At 33.8% G+C, this 25,348-nt stretch overlaps 1 protein-coding gene across 38 annotated transcripts in view; it reads left to right on the top strand.

Moving 5' to 3' along the window:
• The window catches only part of LOC124115498, a 130,849-nt gene that overhangs the window by 2,300 nt on the left and 103,201 nt on the right, over positions 1-25,348 (top strand). For 26 of the 38 annotated variants that reach the window (XM_048381667.1, XM_048381683.1, XM_048381682.1 and 23 more), the window contains exons 2-24: positions 1,175-1,201; positions 9,704-9,712; positions 9,906-9,935; positions 10,749-10,769; positions 12,206-12,223; positions 12,834-12,860; positions 13,354-13,380; positions 13,874-13,900; positions 14,424-14,441; positions 15,469-15,495; positions 15,989-16,015; positions 16,539-16,556; positions 17,584-17,610; positions 18,134-18,151; positions 19,178-19,204; positions 19,698-19,724; positions 20,248-20,265; positions 21,293-21,319; positions 21,843-21,860; positions 22,887-22,913; positions 23,437-23,454; positions 24,481-24,507; positions 25,031-25,048. In XM_048381667.1, the coding sequence (XP_048237624.1) occupies positions 1,175-1,201; positions 9,704-9,712; positions 9,906-9,935; positions 10,749-10,769; positions 12,206-12,223; positions 12,834-12,860; positions 13,354-13,380; positions 13,874-13,900; positions 14,424-14,441; positions 15,469-15,495; positions 15,989-16,015; positions 16,539-16,556; positions 17,584-17,610; positions 18,134-18,151; positions 19,178-19,204; positions 19,698-19,724; positions 20,248-20,265; positions 21,293-21,319; positions 21,843-21,860; positions 22,887-22,913; positions 23,437-23,454; positions 24,481-24,507; positions 25,031-25,048 (528 nt within the window). The remainder of the gene's footprint in view (positions 1-1,174; positions 1,202-9,703; positions 9,713-9,905; positions 9,936-10,748; positions 10,770-12,205; positions 12,224-12,833; positions 12,861-13,353; positions 13,381-13,873; positions 13,901-14,423; positions 14,442-15,468; positions 15,496-15,988; positions 16,016-16,538; positions 16,557-17,583; positions 17,611-18,133; positions 18,152-19,177; positions 19,205-19,697; positions 19,725-20,247; positions 20,266-21,292; positions 21,320-21,842; positions 21,861-22,886; positions 22,914-23,436; positions 23,455-24,480; positions 24,508-25,030; positions 25,049-25,348) is intronic. The other 12 variants (XM_048381664.1, XM_048381668.1, XM_048381663.1 and 9 more) reach the window with 12 other exon arrangements.

The following is a 25,348-nucleotide window of genomic DNA, read 5'->3' as shown; positions in this document are numbered from 1 at the left end:
TTAACACATTCTTTATTTACCTGTAGATCTTTGAATTGTTGTTGTACGATTGAATATAACTGCGCAGAGTTGCAAACGTAATTACTGTATTGTATATTTCTGTTTTAATTTTGAATAATGCTCCAAGGATTATTTCTTATTATCGTATATTTACCTTTAATGAATTTTGTTTCAATGTCTTAACTCGTCAAATGATATCAATCGGTATTTTGCTGATGTATTACCGATGCGACGTTAAATATAAAGTGCTTTAAGTGAGATTCTACTGTCAACCATTTCCTCAATAGCACAACATTTACAGATAGATCCTTTCCAAACCCTTTAATGAATGCTAGTGTTCGAATGAAATATATGATGGTCGTTGTTAATTCTAATTTGTTAGGTTTACCAAATGAGTCATATACACTCTCCATGTAAGCATATGGAATATCATTGGTAGTAAACAACTTATGTATTACCATGTTACCACAGAAGGAGAACATCTAAAAACTTTAAAAAACCGTATTATTTCCGGAGTCAATGTCCAACGTGTTTGACATAGCAGTAGGAAACATAACACAATGAGTCAAATATCACCAATTCTGACCTGAAACGACTAACCGCTGACGAAGATGCATGGATTGACGTCGTAATTAAAGAAGTTTGGGGTCAACGTAATTTTCTTTTGCCGTAAGCAATAAAACATGATGTTGAAATGTTGGGGATAAGTACTTTTTGCTTGATTTGAAAATGATTATTCTGTACCATTTAACTCTCAGTAAAGTTGCAATGCTCACAAAGGGACAGACACAAGTTGAGTACATCAATAGACGACAGATCAAGTTGAGTAGTTGTAAAAAAACACCATATAAGCAGATTTTATTACATACATGATAGTTTTCAAGGAGAACATAATGTATATGACATACTTATAAGGGTTCCGTTGGAAATATATGTACCAGCATTCCAAAGATAACATCAGCAGATAGTTACTATTTGTCAGGGTGATTGTAAGCTACAAAAATAAGGATTAGAAATACAAGCTGCTTTAATGACACTGCCGTGGAAGCACACTGACAACCCTTGTATAAATATAATTCCTCAGGTAATGCAACATTTCAGAAATGTAGACATACTTGAGGGTATGCGATAAATGTTGCCTTTTCAATATTGAGAATTTTTTTTCTATTTACAGGTTCGAAATCCACAGGGTCCAAATCAGGTAAGAACTGTTTTTGTATCAGATGTTGTTGTACAGTGTTCTTCTGGTGCGATAACTTGAGATAACATTTAACTCGTGAACATTTAACGACTAAAAGCCCCTTTGTTTCTAATCAGTTCGTGTTGGAAAATAAACGGTGTCATTTATCACTAAACGAAACAATCATTTTATAACGTTAAAAAACACATAGTTTTATTTTAACTAAATGTAAACGGATTATTCCTACAATGGAACTATGTTACTGGAGATTGAATATCGGTTTACGCCGCTGTGAGCAATCTTTCAGCAATATCACACCACAATTAAGTCTCTTGCATGGAGGACCGCCTCCGTGGTCTAGTGGTAGAGCGTCCGCCCGGAGAGCGGAAGGTCCGGGGTTCGATCCCCGGCCGCGTCATACCAAAAGACGTTAAAAGATGGTACTTGTTGTTACCTTGTCTGGCGCTCGGCATTAAGGGGCTAAAACAAGGACTGGTCGGCTCGGAGACAGTATACTGTGTCTACCGTTACCGGTCGGGTAGCCTAGTGGTTAAAGCGTTCGTTCGTCACGCTGAAGACCCGAGTTCGATTCCCGACATGGGTACAATGTGTGAAGCCCATTTCTGGTGTCCCCCGCCGTGATATTGCTGGAATATTGCTAAAAGCGGCGTAAAACCATACTCACTCACTCACTCTGAGCGGGGTATTCATGTTAAACTGCGGCAGGGTATCTCAGTGAGCTAGCACTATAAATCGGCATTAGTCCGGACTAGTACAAGCAGCCTCACACATACATACACGTGCATGCACGTCGCTATATAAGTGCAATAATCTTGGACGCGACGTTAAACCCCATTTCACCTCACCTCACCTCTTGCATGGAGACTAGGCGTAGTGTGCGTGTGTCGAGTGTGCGTGATTTTTTTACGCCATTCTGAGCAGTACGTCAGTTACATCACGGCGTGGAAACACGAAACCGCGGATCGGATAACAGGCCAAGATTCAAAATCGGGATTCGAACAACCAGTATACCCTAGAAGGACTAAGGGAAGCAACTCTGCACAGCGAGTTGTGTCACCCAAGACCAATTGGCAAGAGAAGAAGACATTCGACAATGGTGCATTGCCACTCTTTGGTAAGTACTTTTCTCTTTTGCTTCTCATTCGTTTAAAACAAGAATAAATATATGACTTACTCTTTCTGCAGGAGCTCGGGAAAGAAACCGCGGAGGTAACATTACTGAGATATGCATGGGATAGAATTTGCATGATGTGTAACACTAATTCACAGAAATAGGATCAATGCATGATATATCCTTGACCTCTTTTATATTACTTCGTGTTAGGATTTTGTGAACATAAACCGTTTGTAGTTAACATTTACAAAAAAAAGGGAAGATAGTGTTGCTACAAATTATTGTTTTGAAGCTATGAAAATTGTGAAAGTTAATGAAACGTGCAACTGAATAATTGTGAAAGTAGTTTAGAGTTCTATATCCATTACAGAAGTATACTCAATGACAAATGTACCTATGTGGTCATGTTCTTATTATCATATTGTGATTCAGAAACACACAACTCTAAACTTCCCACTTTTTGCAAACAATTTTAAGGTATATAGATGTGTAATTGGGATGAAAATGAACCCAATGACTTTCTAGGATATTTCATTCATTTGAACAAACTGAAAAAAGATTCCGATTCTGCTAAGCATTTTTTGGGAGTTTACACAAGTTCTGGTGAAACGTATCTCCACTCCCATAGATACTGTACATCAGTTTGAAAAGGAAAGCAAATTCGGCATAAGTTTCCATTTGCCCCTAACACGCATTAAGATGGATGGTTAAAAAGTGTTTGTTTTTGTGCGTACAAATAATATTGAACAACTTGTAAAGCCATGCAGTCTTTGTCAATCACGATTTATATTCAGTTTCAAAGATAATGAATAATCACAAATCCCAGGTCTTGAACTGCATGCCTTTATTAATAAATTAAGCAAGTATTCCATAATTGTGATGCCATGGTATGAGGTAACATCCTTTGCATTTCATTGTGCGCATGTTACACACGACAATCTTTTGCGATCATCGTGAAATGATGCATGGACGATAATGTCTCAGTTCTTACCACCTCTTGCATGAAACCAGAACCTTGTCGAACTAATACTCTAGATTCCCATTGCTGCATGTAGATAGTATCATATATAAAGTTGAACTTGCTGCAACCATGTGTCCCACAATTTCGCATGAAACCAGAATCTTGTTGAACTCTAAATCAAGGTTCTTTTGCTGCATGCCGAACGTTATCTAGTTGTAAATATGGACATAAAGAGTATCAAGATTCGTCCCCTGTCATAATATACTGGCACAAGGGGAAACCTCTTGTTTTATTAAAACAGGTTTTACTTAGAGAACGCGAGAGAGAACTCAACGTTAATCCCCATTTCAACTCACATCCCGTCTGATTTATATACAATCAAAATAGGGATTACTTTAACATGTTTCGACAACTATATTTGAATACATGACACTTTTTGGTATTGATAAAAACTTCTTTATTCTCTGTAACGACGTTTCTTCCTGCCACTTAATCAGATTAATACTGAGTAAGCGTTTGAGTTAACATATATATACAAACTGACATGTTCATACAAGTTTGATACGGCACAAAGATATAGATGTTAAATCAGTGTCGAGTGAAATATCATGTTTTTTCTCATGGAGTGACGAGGGAAAGGAGATATTTTCACAAGTGGCAACGACACGGCTGTTCAAGTAACAGAAATGGCGCTTTGCGAAACGAACAGTCTCGATTGACGAGTTACATGAGAAATTTAGTTTATATCGAAACATTTTCAAGAAAATAACAAAACAGAAAATATTAACTCTATAAATGTCATTTATTTTCCCTTGTCATTGTTGAACTAACTTTAAAAAGAAGCCAACAGTTTGTGTACTTGCCAAACACTTACGATAAAGGGAGACAATTTGCGGGGAGGTAACTCTTGTATGACAATAGTTCTGTCAAATTGTTATTTTTTACTGCAGTGAAATATCAAGTGGTATGTTCACTGCAGTGAAAATATAACTTTTCTCAAACACAGTCTTCCTCACTGTAGTATATAATACTAAACGCGGAACCCAAGGGTATTAAAGGGAGAGAAGCGAATTAAGTACAATGAAGGTGTAGTAATTGGGCTGAGTGTGATGACAAAGAGCTGACTGTGGTGACAGCATAACAATAAGACAATCAAGATGTCCACTTGCGGTTAATGATATGGTTAAACCACAGTAGAGTATACGCTGGGTACGAAGATGCTGGCTTTTGTCTTTAGATTATAAAAAGTGTCATGTATTCATGTTCATCTAACTTCTAAATGCCAATAAAAGATCCACATGGTTGGGTATTCTGATTAAATACAAATGGCTACTTAAGTTGTGGAAATGGTTTATGCTGTTTGGAGATATGCGTCAGTTGATACACACTTTTTTAGTTCTGGGAACATTCTATTATGATATGACTATTTCAATAAATTACGCTTATTATTTTCAGCTGGAGCTCAGCGTAGTAAGACTGCTTCTGGAAATCGAAAAGGTATATTTTCTCTTTCTACGAATAATTCAAAAATTCGTGTTAAAATGTTTTTTGATCAGGGCTACAGCATTCCAGGCCTTAGTAAAGCTTTCGAAAAGTTTTAAGGTAGACAAGTGAAGGCCATTTCCAAATTTGACGCATCAGTGACCAAACTTATGTCCGATGCAATTCCCTACTTCAACTTGTACCACGTGTTCCCGTGTTTGCTGACTTGCCTTTACGTGTGTTTGTGACGGGTGCCAATGGTGTGGTAGGAAACGCCCACCTTTCGGCGAACACCTGATTTCATCACTATTTGATAGTGATTAATGAAAACATTCTTTTTACTATCTACTAGTATTACAGTCGGAATCGGACAATGACCTTTGCTTTCAGGCAATATTTCTTATGGTCATTAAAATAGTTTTATTACTATTCTTGAGTTATTAATGTTTAGCTCAACTGAGACCCGCCTTTTCGTACATCCCTTCACGTTTACACACATTCTAAGAATAAAAGGGGGCACGGGTGGCCCAGTCGACTAAGGCGCAGCGATTCGCTGTGCAGAGTTGCGTCCCTTGGGGACGCCAGAACCCTATGATTGTGAGTTCGAATCCCGGTTCGCCCCGATTATGTTTCGCCGAAATGGTAAACGTCTGAGACCTGCATCACTCCGGGCTTTCCTCCCACATTAAGCTGACACGCCGTGATATAACTGGAATACTGTTAAAAGCGGCGTTAAATCCAACTCACTCACTGTAAGAATAGATCTGAAACTTTAGATCAGTTCTGTATCAAATCATTGCTTTGAAAGCATCGTTATCTAGACTATTACTCGCGATCACCCAAACCAACCCCCTACCATCCCTTCGGGGATTCCGGGTTAGAATAGGACCACCTATGCTGGCCGTAAGCAGCGATTAAAAGGATCGCATGGTCAGCGATCGGTGATCGTTGACTGCCTGTCATCGTACTCCGACCGCAAATGACGTTGTGCATATTATCATTCACTGAATTTTCATGTCCAGATTCGATTAATTCCAGGCCGTCGTTACGTAGATGGAATATTGCTGAGTGCGGCGTCATACAACAAACGACAAATAACAAAATGCTCGGCAATTTCAGAATCTCTTCTCAGCATGTGTAACCAATCTGGTTAGGCGTATGTACTCCAGCCCCCCCACAAAAGCACATGTAGAACATGTGGTGTCACCTTAGGAAAATGACTTTGCTCGTAATAGGCCTCTGTTCACCCAGCAGGGAATGGGTACCCGGTAGGATGAGATGGCTATGACTGTTAACCTTCTAGCGCCTCACGGGCAGCTTGGGTTGTATACCCCCCAAGGGAGCTAAGAATGAATATCGTGTACACACTGATCCACTGACCGGGGTAACAATGTCTAAGTATTTGGAGCAAGCTTATGCATGGAGTACAGCGCCATATAAATGGACTATTATTACGATTATATACAGAAAATTAAAAAAAAATACAGCAAAGAGGGGTTGGTTTCCGTCAAAGTGTTATGTTCACTGCAGTGAAAATATCACTTTTCTCAACTTCTCTTCCGCACTGAAGTATACACTAAAACACATTATTTCAAAGCATCGTATGGAAGATAGATCGAATTCGACGGCGGTCCGTTTAACCAATATTTAATGTGACAGACACATCAGACCAAGTGAGCAGTAAGACGGATGACGTCACATGTGACCGTTGTGTTATATATTAATGCGCCACTGCCATTATGCGAATAGATCAAATATGCATCTAATCGATGCTAAAATTGTGCGATTTTATGATTTGTAAGAAACAGTTTACTGCTCTCGTACACAATTTATCTAACAACTCGTTGTTTATAAACGTATCAAACTCGCATTCACTCGTCAGCTACGTTTTGAAACAACTCGTAAGAAAAACGGTTTCCGACAGACACCCGTATCGTAATCTCTATATACCCGTAAGGGATATGAGAAGAAAACAATATATTCTTCCTTTGAATGTTGGTGAAGAGGTTATATACTGAAACTTAGGTTTTATGAGACGTTTTATGAGACGGCTGTCGCTTGTCCTTTAGATGGAAGGGATATAACAAGCAGTACCATACATGTATGAAACTAGTGTGAATACATGCTTAGGTAGAACAGTTCCACCTATCTGCTTGATATTCCCATCCAAACACTTTTACATCTGTTCGACTTATAACTGTACCCAGACACGCTGGGCCTATCGGTGAAAACAACTCTTCGCCAAAGCCGATGATACCTGAATTACTTCTTCACGTTTTCTTCATTCCTCTGAATTGCGGAAAAACTCGAACATCAACTGCATTGCAACGAAGTTGGTTTGCTAGCGGTGGTTGTGTGGCGTCCTCTACCGCCATGACCACTGTTGGCAGATATGAAAGGGAGACAACTCCATAAACCATTTTACTCGGTAATACCACTAAAATATGTTCATAAACAACTGTTTCCCTTCGGCATTCCTTACTGATAAGTATTCGTTCTTTCCGTGTGTTTCAGACAATACAGGTCAAAGCAGAGGAAAACGAAAAGGAGGGAGAAAGAAACGAAACCGCAAACGTACCAAGGCTACGGGAAAACGAAACAAAACAGGGAGAAGGGGCCCGAGCAGTAAGCGTGGAGGAAAACGAGTCAAGAATCGGCGTAAGCGCAAGAAGATCGGAAAACGGAGAGGCAGGGGTAAAAGGCGAGGAGGCAGAAGACGTAAAAGCGGCAAGAATCGGCGTAAGCGCAAGAAGATCGGAAAACGGAGAGGCAGGGGTAAAAGGCGAGGAGGCAGAAGACGTAAAAGCGGCAAGAATCGGCGTAAGAGCAAGAAGGAAAGAAAACGTCGAAGGAAATTAGGTAGCCGTGGAGGGTTGTAGGTGTGGGTGGAGATGTGGGGTGTGGGGTGGGGGTGGAAAGCCCCCATATATTTCACTGATTCACGAAATCATAGTTGACAGTTTTTGTGTTACAAGCATATTGAGTATAAATGTCTTGACATAAATTTAAAAGAAAGCAAAATTAGTAATTCCAGACTGCATCAAATTAAATATTGTAAGTCCTTTACCAAAGTAGACCCATCACAAATGTAACTATGTGGTCATGTTCTTATTCATCATGTTGTGATTTCTCAGAAACACACAACTCTAAACCACCCTCTGTTTCTTAAAAGAGTTAAGGTATATAGGTGTTTAATTGGGCTGTAAAGAACCTATTAACTTTTTAAGATATTTTTTCATTTGAAGAAACGGAAAAAGATTCAAAGTCTGCTTAGCGATATTTGTTTTGTACACAAGTTCTGGTGAAATGCCTCTCCACTACCAATAGAGATGCACATCAGTTTGAAAGGGAAAGCAGATGAGGTGTAAGATTTGTTTTAGCCCAGTACGCATTAAAATGGATGGTTAATAGGTGTTTGTTTTATGTGTGTGACTGAGTGGGTGAGTGAGTATGGCTTAAGCCACTTTTAGCAATTTCAGCAAGATCAAGGCGATGGACACCAGAAATGTTGCTTGAGTGTACACACTTAGGACACTGAACAGAGTGTAAAGTCATTTAGTCTATATTCGTCATAATAGTTTTGTTTTAAATTTTCAATAACTTTTATGATAACTGTTGGTTTTGCATTAAGACCAGCATAATTAATTTCTCCATCTCGAAAACACATTGAAGCGACATGTTCCGAATGTAGATGAATAAGACTTATGTGTCTGTAAACCAAATCTTAAAAGATATTCCATACCTATAATTTCTATCACTAAGCAAACAAATATTCAAAGATGATAACATAAAGTAAGCAATCACTTATTCAAAGATCGGAATATCCAGATGTTTAATTAAAAAATCCCATATCCCTTGATTAATATATTAACTAAGTATTCAACAATTTGGATGTCATGGCATGAGATAACATCATTTTCCTACGATAATGCACATATTACACACATCAATATTGCGATCATTTTGAAATGATGAGACACGCGCATGGACGATAATTTCAGACCTATGTCCCAATTTCTCGTTTTTATCGCATTCAGAAGAACACTAATGCTTTGTTTACAATGTTTTCTCTTTTCAGACGCAGAGTTAGATATATATTACATTGGCTTTTCAGTTAAAATGCATATAATTACGTAGAATCACTATGTTACATTTACGCACCTGGACTCATGAATGTATAGATTCATCCCTAACGAAATAGTCAGTCGTGACAGACACCGATAAGCTGCATCATCAGGTATACGTTTCGAGACATTCACGTAGACGTCTATGCCCTTGGCGCGCTTAACATGCTGAACCAACCAACCTCATGTAACCAACCAACCATTTGTACCTCAACATAAAGGCAGCTTGACACGCGACGTCATGTGCACCAATGTCCAAATTAAGCGCCACTGCTTGTTACATGAATGTATCATACATACACGCGCCGTTTTCCTTATGACTATAGTGTACAATTATGAGTCGGATTTGTTATGAAATGTCTAGAATGTTTCTTCAGAACATGAATTTATTAGATTCCAAAAGTATTCCTCGTCTGTCGATAAAATTGATATGAGCAGCATTTACAGCAGCATTGTACACTGAATATTCTAATATACCGCAATGACTCCTTCTTCTGACAACCATTTAATTCAACAACGGCGTGAACGTTTGACTTATGTCAAAGAATGTGCACTGTGAAGGTACGAGTTTGTATACATTACATTATATCTATACATTAAAATGTGTTAACCATTCATAGATCTTGCTATACATCACTTGCGTTCTTATAGCTATAATCTGAACTATGACCATAAATATATATAAATGGAAATGTAATGGATTTACGCCAATTCTGTGAAATAGAAAATATCTTATTTTCCTCTATCAGTTTCTAGTTTATAATAGGCTTTAATAATCATATTTCAAATATACTAATGTGTGTATCTTTACCTTTTTGCAGTTACACGAAGTAAGTATATTTCTAATCTTTTTGTATAATTTTAAGAATATAAGCTTTAATTTGTAAATGCAAACATTGTGTTTAAGATTTATCACATAACTGAAATATATAATATCTTTGAAAAAAAGAAGTCAAATCTTCAAATGCGTTATTAATATTTATAGATAAAAGAATTATAATTTTTGCATTAATTTTCTTGTAGGAAGATCGCTGAAATCTTCCAGTGTAAAAGGTAAGTCATTTGGCGATTCTACTCAGTAAAACCTACGTATCGTTTCGGCTGAGCATTTGATAATTTCATTGTTTATATTATTATGCGTTTCTTGTTTTTTAAGGATATAAAATATGTCTAGGTATCATCTCTTGTTTATTAGACCCATTATTGTTATATCTTGAAGAAAACACGTCAGAGATCATGAATATATCTGGGGATATTTGTTTGTAGTTTGTAATTCCATTCCGTTATTGCATGCGTTGTCCTCTAACTGATTTTATTAGGCTTTTATTACGTTATGACTAATACAAATCCACAAACAGGGCTCTTCAGAATATCAAGAGAATACAATAGCCAGTGGCTCATACTTTTAGTTTTCTTACTGTCGGTGGTACCCATCTTTTGCTTATCAAATAAGGTGAAACAGTGTTATACACTAATCAGTCAGAGAAGGGTTTATCAAATCCTTTTTGGACACAAACCAAGACATCATGGAACCAAGACGCTGAAATGCAAAACAATTATCGGTAATGTTTACATTGTGTCAATGCATGATCTCGCCCTTGACATCGATTTTAGAAAGATAGCCGCAAACACGGCGAGAGTTTTTCTCTCTCACTACTGAACTTATTGAGATGAAAATTAAATGTGACTTCTAGAAATAGTAGCATTATGCAGCGCTCCTAAGTAGTTTTAAGTTCTTACTTTTTGTTCTCTTACAGATTTTCTGGATGCAGTGTATCAACAACTGAGTTTTATGTGTCATATTTTGCATATAGGTGGTGATGCAGGTTTCGATACAGCTCACTTAATCCTTTTCTATTTTTACAGATTCTAAACAGACCTCTTCACGTAAGAATATGTAGAATGAATTTATCTTAAACACACGTAATTGGTGCCTTTATACATAACATAGTGTAACACGATAACCTGATAATCCTTGTAAAACGTGTATAAAGAGGGGTGTCAGTATAACTTCCTGCTTTTAGTGGTATGGCTTCCCAGTTACCCAAGTTAAGGCAATAACGCTTGTCATGTTTAAGCTAATTTTATTGTTGTTGTTTTTGTTTTTATAAACAAAATCCTTAAAACCAAGCAATCAAATGTATAAACATACCTTTAAGGACAAGTTCAACCGACGATGACAATAACTTGACCACTTCATTTTATTCATACTTTTTCGCTGTGGTGACGTCTTGTAATGTACGTGCCGATAGGCTATCGCACTTGTGTTAGGTATTGCAGAGGTTTTGACGCTTTTATATATTTCAGAAGGTCATATTTTATTGTGGTTGCAAAAAATATCTGTATTAGCTGATTTCTGTTTCGAGTGATATAAGAATCCATGTTTTGGTAACACCTTTGCCTGGATGTAATTCATTGACAAACACATAATAAGAAGACTGTAAAAACGTCACTGAGTCTCATGATATAAATTATTTGAAAGAACAAAGCATCAATATGTCACAACATTTTACTTTCCTCAGAATTTCGTAGTTTCCATCCTGATTCAAGTAAATGCGATGATTGTCTTATAATAATCATGATTATGTATCAATATCTCGACCTTTTCCGTAATAGTGGCGTAAATGAAAAGTAGTATTACTGATAGATACCGTATTCGACGTAATAAGCGCCAAGGGCGCTCTCAAAATTAGAAATAGGTGGCTCTTATTAGAATATTATTTTGATGAAAATAAACCAGGGTTGAAAGATAAATTTTGTGGTTTATGCTGACAGCCTGAAATGTTTATATACGAGAGATACATTTTACCAGAATTTAATTGCTCATAATTAAGGGTGCATATAACACACGAGTGCGTATTTTACGCGAATAAATAAGTGTTGTGTACATTGATCAATCGGAAGGGATGCTAATTGGGATTGTTCACTAGCTAATATATTAGCAAATATCGCCGTGGGCGCTTTTTAGAGCGGCGCGTTTATTACGTCAAAAAAAGGTATTTGTGAAGTTTCAAATGTGTTAAAACACTTGCTTCTTCTTTCTATGATTAAATAATGTTGATATTAACTTCTTTCCCTTGCTTTAGCACTTGTGGTCGTCAGTGATGTAATGTCTTATCTCTCATAGTTCTTATTATGTATTGAAAAGAATCGTCACACGAAACAATATAAAATAATAACATGCAGAACTTGAGGATAAAATTTGATGTCATCTTATCGTTGATGAAACATAATTATGCTCATATCAATACATGCTCAGAATGAGTATTAAAATGTAAATATTTAAAACTAAAATTTCTAAAAGTTGCTTCTTAACATTACAGGTCGACGTTCCTCTTCCAGTAAGTGTGAAAAGGGGATGTATAAAAATCCTTTGTTTCAAGTGTCAAAGGATATCTACATTAATGAAGAACAAATATTTAGGAAACCACTATTCCATTTTTCATAGTGTAAAGTAAACAACATTAACTCTGTAACATGCTAATGAAGGGAATATTGCGTTAAAACACATTTTTTGTCATTTCTGTAGTAAATATCTAAATATCCTTCACACAATTAGGTATAATTTATGGCCTGATTATTGTTGCATTAGATCATGATTAATGTTCTATTTTATTACTTTACAAGACGGCGATCATATGTTTCTAGCACTAAGTGTGAGAACCAAACAATAAGAGATATTATTGACCTTGTTGTTTCAAGAGATAAAGGATAAAATCTTTTCAAATAACACTTAAAAGCATCAATTTCATAAAACATAAATACTCCCATTGTTAGCTTGGTCTAATATACATCCTCTGTTATTGGAATCCAAATTTCAAACCTTCAACTAACATATGAATCACCACCAAAACAATATATACATGAAAGGAGCTGTGTCATCTATAGTTAAATTATGGTCAGTACTATGAAGATTATCACATTCATTTACCACTTCAAATTTTATTACAGGACGGCGATCATATGTTTCCTCTTCACGTAAGTGTGAAAACAGAATATATGAATTCTTTGTTTCAAGACTAAAAGAAATGTCGTCCTCAATACAAGACAATATGTAGGAAAACCAGTATTCCATTTTTGATAGTGTAAAGAAAAGGGGCATTAACTGTAGAATATAACTTATAATGGTAAAGCATCGTTTGCACTTATCACTCTTGTCATATTCATAATATCGTATAAAACAGTGACAACACCTTTTCGGGTAGACATCTAGAAATTAGTCAAATATTTTTTATGTGTAACACTAATTGCTATCTTTTAATATCGTCACATCATCAGAATGAAGATTATAATACATTTAAACTATTTTCCATTAGTCTCTTATAGGCTAAGAATTTGTTTCATTTTAGTGGATGATGAATTTAGGAAACCAGTATCAGAAACATTCTCCATATTTGTATACAGCCTAACATAAAAATTATGGTCAGTGCTATGAAGATTATCACATTTACCACTTTAAACTTTATTACAGGACGGCGATCATATGTTTCCTCTTCACGTAAGTGTGAAAACAGAATATATGAATTCTTTGTTTCAAGACTAAAAGAAATGTCGTCCTCAATATAAGACAATATGTAGGAAAACCATTATTCCATTTTTGATAGTGTAAAGAAAAGGGGCGTTAACTGTAGAACATCATTAATAATGGTAAAGCATCGTTTGCGCTTGTCACTCTTGTCATTTTCGTAATATCGTATATAACAGTGACAACACCTTTTCGGGTAGACATCTAGAAATTAGTCAAATATTATTTATGTGTAACACTAATTGCTATCTTTTAATATCGTCACATCATCAGAATGAAGATTATAATACATTTAAACTATTTTCCATTAGTCTCTTATAGGCTAAGAATTTGTTTCATTTTAGTGGATGATGAATTTAGGAAACCAGTATCAGAAACATTCTCCATATTTGTATACAGCCTAACATAAAAATTATGGTCAGTGCTATGAAGATTATCACATTTACCACTTTAAACTTTATTACAGGACGGCGATCATATGTTTCCTCTTCACGTAAGTGTGAAAACAGAATATATGAATTCTTTGTTTCAAGACTAAAAGAAATGTCGTCCTCAATATAAGACAATATGTAGGAAAACCATTATTCCATTTTTGATAGTGTAAAGAAAAGGGGCGTTAACTGTAGAACATCATTAATAATGGTAAAGCATCGTTTGCACTTGTCACTCTTGTCATTTTCGTAATATCGTATATAACAGTGACAACACCTTTTCGGGTAGACATCTAGAAATTAGTCAAATATTATTTATGTGTAACACTAATTGCAATCTTTTAATATCGTCACATCATCAGAATGAAGATTATAATACATTTAAACTATTTTCCATTTGTCTCTTATAGGCTAAGAATTTGTTTCATTTTAGTGGATGATGAATTTAGGAAACCAGTATCAGAAACATTCTCCATATTTGTATACAGCCTAACATAAAACCAGGAAAGGAACTGTTTTACGTTTAGTTGAATTATGGCCAGTATCATGAAGGTTTAACAGTTGTTTCTTAACATTGCATTACAGGTCGACGTTCCAACTCCAGTGAGTGTTAAAAGAGGGTGTATATATTTTGGTTTGAAGTGTCAAAGGATATTTGCTTAAATAAAGAACCAATATTTAGGAAACCACTAATCCATTATTGAAAGTATAAAGTAAACAACATTAACGGCGCAATATAGCTTATAATAATGAAGGGAATGTTGCATAAAACATGCTTTTGTCATTTCATTAAGATTGTAAGATATTGCCGGGCAAACAAGAAATATACTCTTGAAAGTTTGATTTGATCAAAAAATAACAATCGTTATCAAAATGTATTTAGGCTAAATCAGTCGCCGAATCACTACAAACTTAAGATCCAAAACATAACTACGACACCCGTGCGAAATACTTTCCCATCGAATAACCATTTCTTGTTTGTCCAGTTTTACTTACCATCAAACATGGGTGTATAGTTTCTTTTGCCCGAGAGTTTATGCATAAATAAAGTTTAATGTAATATATATTCAACACTAAATTTATCTTTTGACAATGCAAACTTCTCATATCCATACATGCACAGAATGAATATTGTTGTAAGATTAATCTATTTCCCACTTGTACCGAGTTAATCCCGAATGTTTTTTAGTCAATAGAAGATGAAAAAGAACACAAATATCTAAAACTCCTTCATACAATTAGGTATCATTTATGGCCTGATTATTGTTGCATTAGATCATGATTAATGTTCTTTTTTATTACTTTACAAGACGGCAATCATATGTTTCTAGCACTATGTGTGAGAACCAAACAATAAGAGATATTATTGACCTTGTTGTTTCAAGAGATAAAGGATAAAATCTTTTCAAATATCACTTAAAACCATCAATTTCATAAAACATAAATACTCCCATTGTTAGCTTGGTCTAATATACATCCTATGTTTTTGGAATCCAAATTTCAAACCTTCAACTAACATATGAATCACCACCAAAATAATATATACATCAAAAGAGCTGTGTCATCTATAGTTAAATTATGGTCAGTACTATGAAGATTATCACATTTACCACTTCAAATTTTATTACAGGACGGCGATCATATGTTTCCTCTTCACGTAAGTGTGAAAACAGAATATATGAATTCTTTGTTTCAAGACTAAAAGAAATGTCGTCCTCAATACAAGACAATATGTAGGAAAACCAGTATTCCATTTTTGATAGTGTAAAGAAAAGGGGCATTAACTGTAGAATATAACTTATAATGGTAAAGCATCGTTTGCACTTATCACTCTTGTCATATTCATAATATCGTATAAAACAGTGACAACACCTTTTCGGGTAGACATCTAGAAATTAGTCAAATATTTTTTATGTGTAACACTAATTGCTATCTTTTAATATCGTCACATCATCAGAATGAAGATTATAATACATTTAAACTATTTTCCATTAGTCTCTTATAGGCTAAGAATTTGTTTCATTTTAGTGGATGATGAATTTAGGAAACCAGTATCAGAAACATTCTCCATATTTGTATACAGCCTAACATAAAAATTATGGTCAGTGCTATGAAGATTATCACATTTACCACTTTAAACTTTATTACAGGACGGCGATCATATGTTTCCTCTTCACGTAAGTGTGAAAACAGAATATATGAATTCTTTGTTTCAAGACTAAAAGAAATGTCGTCCTCAATATAAGACAATATGTAGGAAAACCATTATTCCATTTTTGATAGTGTAAAGAAAAGGGGCGTTAACTGTAGAACATCATTAATAATGGTAAAGCATCGTTTGCACTTGTCACTCTTGTCATTTTCGTAATATCGTATATAACAGTGACAACACCTTTTCGGGTAGACATCTAGAAATTAGTCAAATATTATTTATGTGTAACACTAATTGCAATCTTTTAATATCGTCACATCATCAGAATGAAGATTATAATACATTTAAACTATTTTCCATTTGTCTCTTATAGGCTAAGAATTTGTTTCATTTTAGTGGATGATGAATTTAGGAAACCAGTATCAGAAACATTCTCCATATTTGAATACAGACTAACATAAAACTAGGAAAGGAACTGTTTTACGTTTAGTTGAATTATGGCCAGTATCATGAAGGTTTAACAGTTGTTTCTTAACATTGCATTACAGGTCGACGTTCCAGCTCCAGTGAGTGTTAAAAGAGGGTGTATATATTTTGGTTTGAAGTGTCAAAGGATATTTGCCTAAATAAAGAACCAATATTTAGGAAACCACTAATCCATTATTGAAAGTATAAAGTAAACAACATTAACGGCGCAATATAGCTTATAATAATGAAGGGAATGTTGCATTAAACATGCTTTTGCCATTTCATTAAGATTGTAAGATATTGCCGGGCAAACAAGAAATATACTCTTGAAAGTTTGATTTGATCAAAAAATAACAATCGTTATCAAAATGTATTTAGGCTAAATCAGTCGCCGAATCACTACAAACTTAAGATCCAAAACATAACTACGACACCCGTGCGAAATACGTTCCCATCGAATAACCATTTCTTGTTTGTCCAGTTTTACTTACCATCAAACATGGGTGTATAGTTTCTTTTGCCCGAGAGTTTATGCATAAATAAAGTTTAATGTAATATATATTCAACACTAAATTTATCTTTTGACAATGCAAACTTCTCATATCCATACATGCACAGAATGAATATTGTTGTCAGATTAATCTATTTCCCACTTGTATCGTGTTAATCACGAATGTTTTTTAGTCAATAGAAGATGAAAAAGAACACAAACATCTCAAACTCCTTCATACAATTAGGTATCATTTATGGCCTGATTATTGTTGCATTAGATCATGATTAATGTTCTATTTTATTACTTTACAAGACGGCGATCATATGTTTCTAGCACTAAGTGTGAGAACCAAACAATAAGAGATATTATTGACCTTGTTGTTTCAAGAGATAAAGGATAAAATCTTTTCAAATATCACTTAAAACCATCAATTTCATAAAACATAAATACTCCCATTGTTAGCTTGGTCTAATATACATCCTATGTTTTAGGAATCCAAATTTTAAACCTTCAACTAACATATGAATCACCACCAAAATAGTATATACATGAAAGGAGCTGTGTCATCTATAGTTAAATTATGGTCAGTACTATGAAGATTATCACATTTACCACTTCAAATTTTATTACAGGACGGCGATCATATGTTTCCTCTTCACGTAAGTGTGAAAACAGAATATATGAATTCTTTGTTTCAAGACTAAAAGAAATGTCGTCCTCAATACAAGACAATATGTAGGAAAACCAGTATTCCATTTTTGATAGTGTAAAGAAAAGGGGCATTAACTGTAGAATATAACTAAAAATGGTAAAGCATCGTTTGCACTTGTCACTCTTGTCATTTTCATAATATCGTATATAACAGTGACAACACCTTTTCGGGTAGACATCTAGAAATTAGTCAAATATTATTTATGTGTAACACTAATTGCAATCTTTTAATATCGTCACATCATCAGAATGAAGATTATAATACATTTAAACTATTTTCCATTTGTCTCTTATAGGCTAAGAATTTGTTTCATTTTAGTGGATGATGAATTTAGGAAACCAGTATCAGAAACATTCTCCATATTTGAATACAGACTAACATAAAACCAGGAAAGGAACTGTTTTACGTTTAGTTGAATTATGGCCAGTATCATGAAGGTTTAACAGTTGTTTCTTAACATTGCATTACAGGTCGACGATCCAGCTCCAGTGAGTGTTAAAAGAGGGTGTATATATTTTGGTTTGAAGTGTCAAAGGATATTTGCCTAAATAAAGAACCAATATTTAGGAAACCACTAATCCATTATTGAAAGTATAAAGTAAACAACATTAGCGGCGCAATATAGCTTATAATAATGAAGGGAATGTTGCATTAAACATGCTTTTGTCATTTCATTAAGATTGTAAGATATTGCCGGGCAAACAAGAAATATACTCTTGAAAGTTTGATTTGATCAAAAAATAACAATCGTTATCAAAATGTATTTAGGCTAAATCAGTCGCCGAATCACTACAAACTTAAGATCCAAAACATAACTACGACACCCGTGCGAAATACTTTCCCATCGAATAACCATTTCTTGTTTGTCCAGTTTTACTTACCATCAAACATGGGTGTATAGTTTCTTTTGCCCGAGAGTTTATGCATAAATAAAGTTTAATGTAATATATATTCAACACTAAATTTATCTTTTGACAATGCAAACTTCTCATATCCATACATGCACAGAATGAATATTGTTGTAAGATTAATCTATTTCCCACTTGTATCGTGTTAATCACGAATGTTTTTTAGTCAATAGAAGATGAAAAAGAACACAAATATCTAAACTCCTTCATACAATTAGGTATCATTTATGGCCTGATTATTGTTGCATTAGATCATGATTAATGTTCTATTTTATTACTTTACAAGACGGCGATCATATGTTTCTAGCACTAAGTGTGAGAACCAAACAATAAGAGATATTATTGACCTTGTTGTTTCAAGAGATAAAGGATAAAATCTTTTCAAATATCACTTAAAACCATCAATTTCATAAAACATAAATACTCCCATTGTTAGCTTGGTCTAATATACATCCTATGTTTTAGGAATCCAAATTTTAAACCTTCAACTAACATATGAATCACCACCAAAATAGTATATACATGAAAGGAGCTGTGTCATCTATAGTTAAATTATGGTCAGTACTATGAAGATTATCACATTTACCACTTCAAATTTTATTACAGGACGGCGATCATATGTTTCCTCTTCACGTAAGTGTGAAAACAGAATATATGAATTCTTTGTTTCAAGACTAAAAGAAATGTCGTCCTCAATACAAGACAATATGTAGGAAAACCAGTATTCCATTTTTGATAGTGTAAAGAAAAGGGGCATTAACTGTAGAATATAACTAAAAATGGTAAAGCATCGTTTGCACTTGTCACTCTTGTCATTTTCATAATATCGTATATAACAGTGACAACACCTTTTCGGGTAGACATCTAGAAATTAGTCAAATATTATTTATGTGTAACACTAATTGCTATCTTTTAATATCGTCACATCATCAGAATGAAGATTATAATACATTTAAACTATTTTCCATTAGTCTCTTATAGGCTAAGAATTTGTTTCATTTTAGTGGATGATGAATTTAGGAAACCAGTATCAGAAACATTCTCCATATTTGTATACAGCCTAACATAAAAATTATGGTCAGTGCTATGAAGATTATCACATTTACCACTTTAAACTTTATTACAGGACGGCGATCATATGTTTCCTCTTCACGTAAGTGTGAAAACAGAATATATGAATTCTTTGTTTCAAGACTAAAAGAAATGTCGTCCTCAATATAAGACAATATGTAGGAAAACCATTATTCCATTTTTGATAGTGTAAAGAAAAGGGGCGTTAACTGTAGAACATCATTAATAATGGTAAAGCATCGTTTGCACTTGTCACTCTTGTCATTTTCGTAATATCGTATATAACAGTGACAACACCTTTTCGGGTAGACATCTAGAAATTAGTCAAATATTATTTATGTGTAACACTAATTGCAATCTTTTAATATCGTCACATCATCAGAATGAAGATTATAATACATTTAAACTATTTTCCATTTGTCTCTTATAGGCTAAGAATTTGTTTCATTTTAGTGGATGATGAATTTAGGAAACCAGTATCAGAAACATTCTCCATATTTGAATACAGACTAACATAAAACTAGGAAAGGAACTGTTTTACGTTTAGTTGAATTATGGCCAGTATCATGAAGGTTTAACAGTTGTTTCTTAACATTGCATTACAGGTCGACGTTCCAGCTCCAGTGAGTGTTAAAAGAGGGTGTATATATTTTGGTTTGAAGTGTCAAAGGATATTTGCCTAAATAAAGAACCAATATTTAGGAAACCACTAATCCATTATTGAAAGTATAAAGTAAACAACATTAACGGCGCAATATAGCTTATAATAATGAAGGGAATGTTGCATTAAACATGCTTTTGTCATTTCATTAAGATTGTAAGATATTGCCGGGCAAACAAGAAATATACTCTTGAAAGTTTGATTTGATCAAAAAATAACAATCGTTATCAAAATGTATTTAGGCTAAATCAGTCGCCGAATCACTACAAACTTAAGATCCAAAACATAACTACGACACCCGTGCGAAATACGTTCCCATCGAATAACCATTTCTTGTTTGTCCAGTTTTACTTACCATCAAACATGGGTGTATAGTTTCTTTTGCCCGAGAGTTTATGCATAAATAAAGTTTAATGTAATATATATTCAACACTAAATTTATCTTTTGACAATGCAAACTTCTCATATCCATACATGCACAGAATGAATATTGTTGTAAGATTAATCTATTTCCCACTTGTATCGTGTTAATCACGAATGTTTTTTAGTCAATAGAAGATGAAAAAGAACACAAACATCTCAAACTCCTTCATACAATTAGGTATCATTTATGGCCTGATTATTGTTGCATTAGATCATGATTAATGTTCTATTTTATTACTTTACAAGACGGCGATCATATGTTTCTAGCACTAAGTGTGAGAACCAAACAATAAGAGATATTATTGACCTTGTTGTTTCAAGAGATAAAGGATAAAATCTTTTCAAATATCACTTAAAACCATCAATTTCATAAAACATAAATACTCCCATTGTTAGCTTGGTCTAATATACATCCTATGTTTTAGGAATCCAAATTTTAAACCTTCAATTAACATATGAATCACCACCAAAATAATATGTAAATGAAAGGAGCTGTGTCATCTATAGTTAAATTATGGTCAGTACTATGAAGATTATCACATTTACCACTTCAAATTTTATTACAGGACGGCGATCATATGTTTCCTCTTCACGTAAGTGTGAAAACAGAATATATGAATTCTTTGTTTCAAGACTAAAAGAAATGTCGTCCTCAATACAAGACAATATGTAGGAAAACCAGTATTCCATTTTTGATAGTGTAAAGAAAAGGGGCATTAACTGTAGAATATAACTAAAAATGGTAAAGCATCGTTTGCACTTGTCACTCTTGTCATTTTCATAATATCGTATATAACAGTGACAACACCTTTTCGGGTAGACATCTAGAAATTAGTCAAATATTATTTATGTGTAACACTAATTGCAATCTTTTAATATCGTCACATCATCAGAATGAAGATTATAATACATTTAAACTATTTTCCATTTGTCTCTTATAGGCTAAGAATTTGTTTCATTTTAGTGGATGATGAATTTAGGAAACCAGTATCAGAAACATTCTCCATATTTGAATACAGACTAACATAAAACCAGGAAAGGAACTGTTTTACGTTTAGTTGAATTATGGCCAGTATCATGAAGGTTTAACAGTTGTTTCTTAACATTGCATTACAGGTCGACGATCCAGCTCCAGTGAGTGTTAAAAGAGGGTGTATATATTTTGGTTTGAAGTGTCAAAGGATATTTGCCTAAATAAAGAACCAATATTTAGGAAACCACTAATCCATTATTGAAAGTATAAAGTAAACAACATTAGCGGCGCAATATAGCTTATAATAATGAAGGGAATGTTGCATTAAACATGCTTTTGTCATTTCATTAAGATTGTAAGATATTGCCGGGCAAACAAGAAATATACTCTTGAAAGTTTGATTTGATCAAAAAATAACAATCGTTATCAAAATGTATTTAGGCTAAATCAGTCGCCGAATCACTACAAACTTAAGATCCAAAACATAACTACGACACCCGTGCGAAATACTTTCCCATCGAATAACCATTTCTTGTTTGTCCAGTTTTACTTACCATCAAACATGGGTGTATAGTTTCTTTTGCCCGAGAGTTTATGCATAAATAAAGTTTAATGTAATATATATTCAACACTAAATTTATCTTTTGACAATGCAAACTTCTCATATCCATACATGCACAGAATGAATATTGTTGTAAGATTAATCTATTTCCCACTTGTATCGTGTTAATCACGAATGTTTTTTAGTCAATAGAAGATGAAAAAGAACACAAATATCTAAACTCCTTCATACAATTAGGTATCATTTATGGCCTGATTATTGTTGCATTAGATCATGATTAATGTTCTATTTTATTACTTTACAAGACGGCGATCATATGTTTCTAGCACTAAGTGTGAGAACCAAACAATAAGAGATATTATTGACCTTGTTGTTTCAAGAGATAAAGGATAAAATCTTTTCAAATATCACTTAAAACCATCAATTTCATAAAACATAAATACTCCCATTGTTAGCTTGGTCTAATATACATCCTATGTTTTAGGAATCCAAATTTTAAACCTTCAACTAACATATGAATCACCACCAAAATAGTATATACATGAAAGGAGCTGTGTCATCTATAGTTAAATTATGGTCAGTACTATGAAGATTATCACATTTACCACTTCAAATTTCATTACAGGACGGCGATCATATGTTTCCTCTTCACGTAAGTGTGAAAACAGAATATATGAATTCTTTGTTTCAAGACTAAAAGAAATGTCGTCCTCAATACAAGACAATATGTAGGAAAACCAGTATTCCATTTTTGATAGTGTAAAGAAAAGGGGCATTAACTGTAGAATATAACTAAAAATGGTAAAGCATCGTTTGCACTTGTCACTCTTGTCATTTTCATAATATCGTATATAACAGTGACAACACCTTTTCGGGTAGACATCTAGAAATTAGTCAAATATTATTTATGTGTAACACTAATTGCAATCTTTTAATATCGTCACATCATCAGAATGAAGATTATAATACATTTAAACTATTTTCCATTTGTCTCTTATAGGCTAAGAATTTGTTTCATTTTAGTGGATGATGAATTTAGGAAACCAGTATCAGAAACATTCTCCATATTTGAATACAGACTAACATAAAACCAGGAAAGGAACTGTTTTACGTTTAGTTGAATTATGGCCAGTATCATGAAGGTTTAACAGTTGTTTCTTAACATTGCATTACAGGTCGACGATCCAGCTCCAGTGAGTGTTAAAAGAGGGTGTATATATTTTGGTTTGAAGTGTCAAAGGATATTTGCCTAAATAAAGAACCAATATTTAGGAAACCACTAATCCATTATTGAAAGTATAAAGTAAACAACATTAACGGCGCAATATAGCTTATAATAATGAAGGGAATGTTGCATTAAACATGCTTTTGTCATTTCATTAAGATTGTAAGATATTGCCGGGCAAACAAGAAATATACTCTTGAAAGTTTGATTTGATCAAAAAATAACAATCGTTATCAAAATGTATTTAGGCTAAATCAGTCGCCGAATCACTACAAACTTAAGATCCAAAACATAACTACGACATCCGTGCGAAATACGTTCCCATCGAATAACCATTTCTTGTTTGTCCAGTTTTACTTACCATCAAACATGGGTGTATAGTTTCTTTTGCCCGAGAGTTTATGCATAAATAAAGTTTAATGTAATATATATTCAACACTAAATTTATCTTTTGACAATGCAAACTTCTCATATCCATACATGCACAGAATGAATATTGTTGTAAGATTAATCTATTTCCCACTTGTATCGTGTTAATCACGAATGTTTTTTAGTCAATAGAAGATGAAAAAGAACACAAATATCTAAACTCCTTCATACAATTAGGTATCATTTATGGCCTGATTATTGTTGCATTAGATCATGATTAATGTTCTATTTTATTACTTTACAAGACGGCGATCATATGTTTCTAGCACTAAGTGTGAGAACCAAACAATAAGAGATATTATTGACCTTGTTGTTTCAAGAGATAAAGGATAAAATCTTTTCAAATATCACTTAAAACCATCAATTTCATAAAACATAAATACTCCCATTGTTAGCTTGGTCTAATATACATCCTATGTTTTAGGAATCCAAATTTTAAACCTTCAACTAACATATGAATCACCACCAAAATAGTATATACATGAAAGGAGCTGTGTCATCTATAGTTAAATTATGGTCAGTACTATGAAGATTATCACATTTACCACTTCAAATTTTATTACAGGACGGCGATCATATGTTTCCTCTTCACGTAAGTGTGAAAACAGAATATATGAATTCTTTGTTTCAAGACTAAAAGAAATGTCGTCCTCAATACAAGACAATATGTAGGAAAACCAGTATTCCATTTTTGATAGTGTAAAGAAAAGGGGCATTAACTGTAGAATATAACTAAAAATGGTAAAGCATCGTTTGCACTTGTCACTCTTGTCATTTTCATAATATCGTATATAACAGTGACAACACCTTTTCGGGTAGACATCTAGAAATTAGTCAAATATTATTTATGTGTAACACTAATTGCAATCTTTTGATATCGTCACATCATCAGAATGAAGATTATAATACATTTAAACTATTTTCCATTTGTCTCTTATAGGCTAAGAATTTGTTTCATTTTAGTGGATGATGAATTTAGGAAACCAGTATCAGAAACATTCTCCATATTTGAATACAGCCTAACATAAAACCAGGAAAGGAACTGTTTTACGTTTAGTTGAATTATGGCCAGTATCATGAAGGTTTAACAGTTGTTTCTTAACATTGCATTACAGGTCGACGATCCAGCTCCAGTGAGTGTTAAAAGAGGGTGTATATATTTTGGTTTGAAGTGTCAAAGGATATTTGCCTAAATAAAGAACCAATATTTAGGAAACCACTAATCCATTATTGAAAGTATAAAGTAAACAACATTAACGGCGCAATATAGCTTATAATAATGAAGGGAATGTTGCATTAAACATGCTTTTGTCATTTCATTAAGATTGTAAGATATTGCCGGGCAAAGAAGAAATATACTCTTAAAAGTTTGATTTGATCAAAAAATAACAATCGTTATCAAAATGTATTTAGGCTAAATCAGTCGCCGAATC

This window comes from Haliotis rufescens, unplaced genomic scaffold, assembly GCF_023055435.1.
Source record: "Haliotis rufescens isolate VD_foot unplaced genomic scaffold, xgHalRufe1.0.p SCAF_4, whole genome shotgun sequence".
NCBI lineage: Eukaryota > Metazoa > Mollusca > Gastropoda > Lepetellida > Haliotidae > Haliotis > Haliotis rufescens.
Note: the sequence above shows the minus strand (reverse complement) of the source record. Positions and strands in the feature narration are given on the sequence as shown.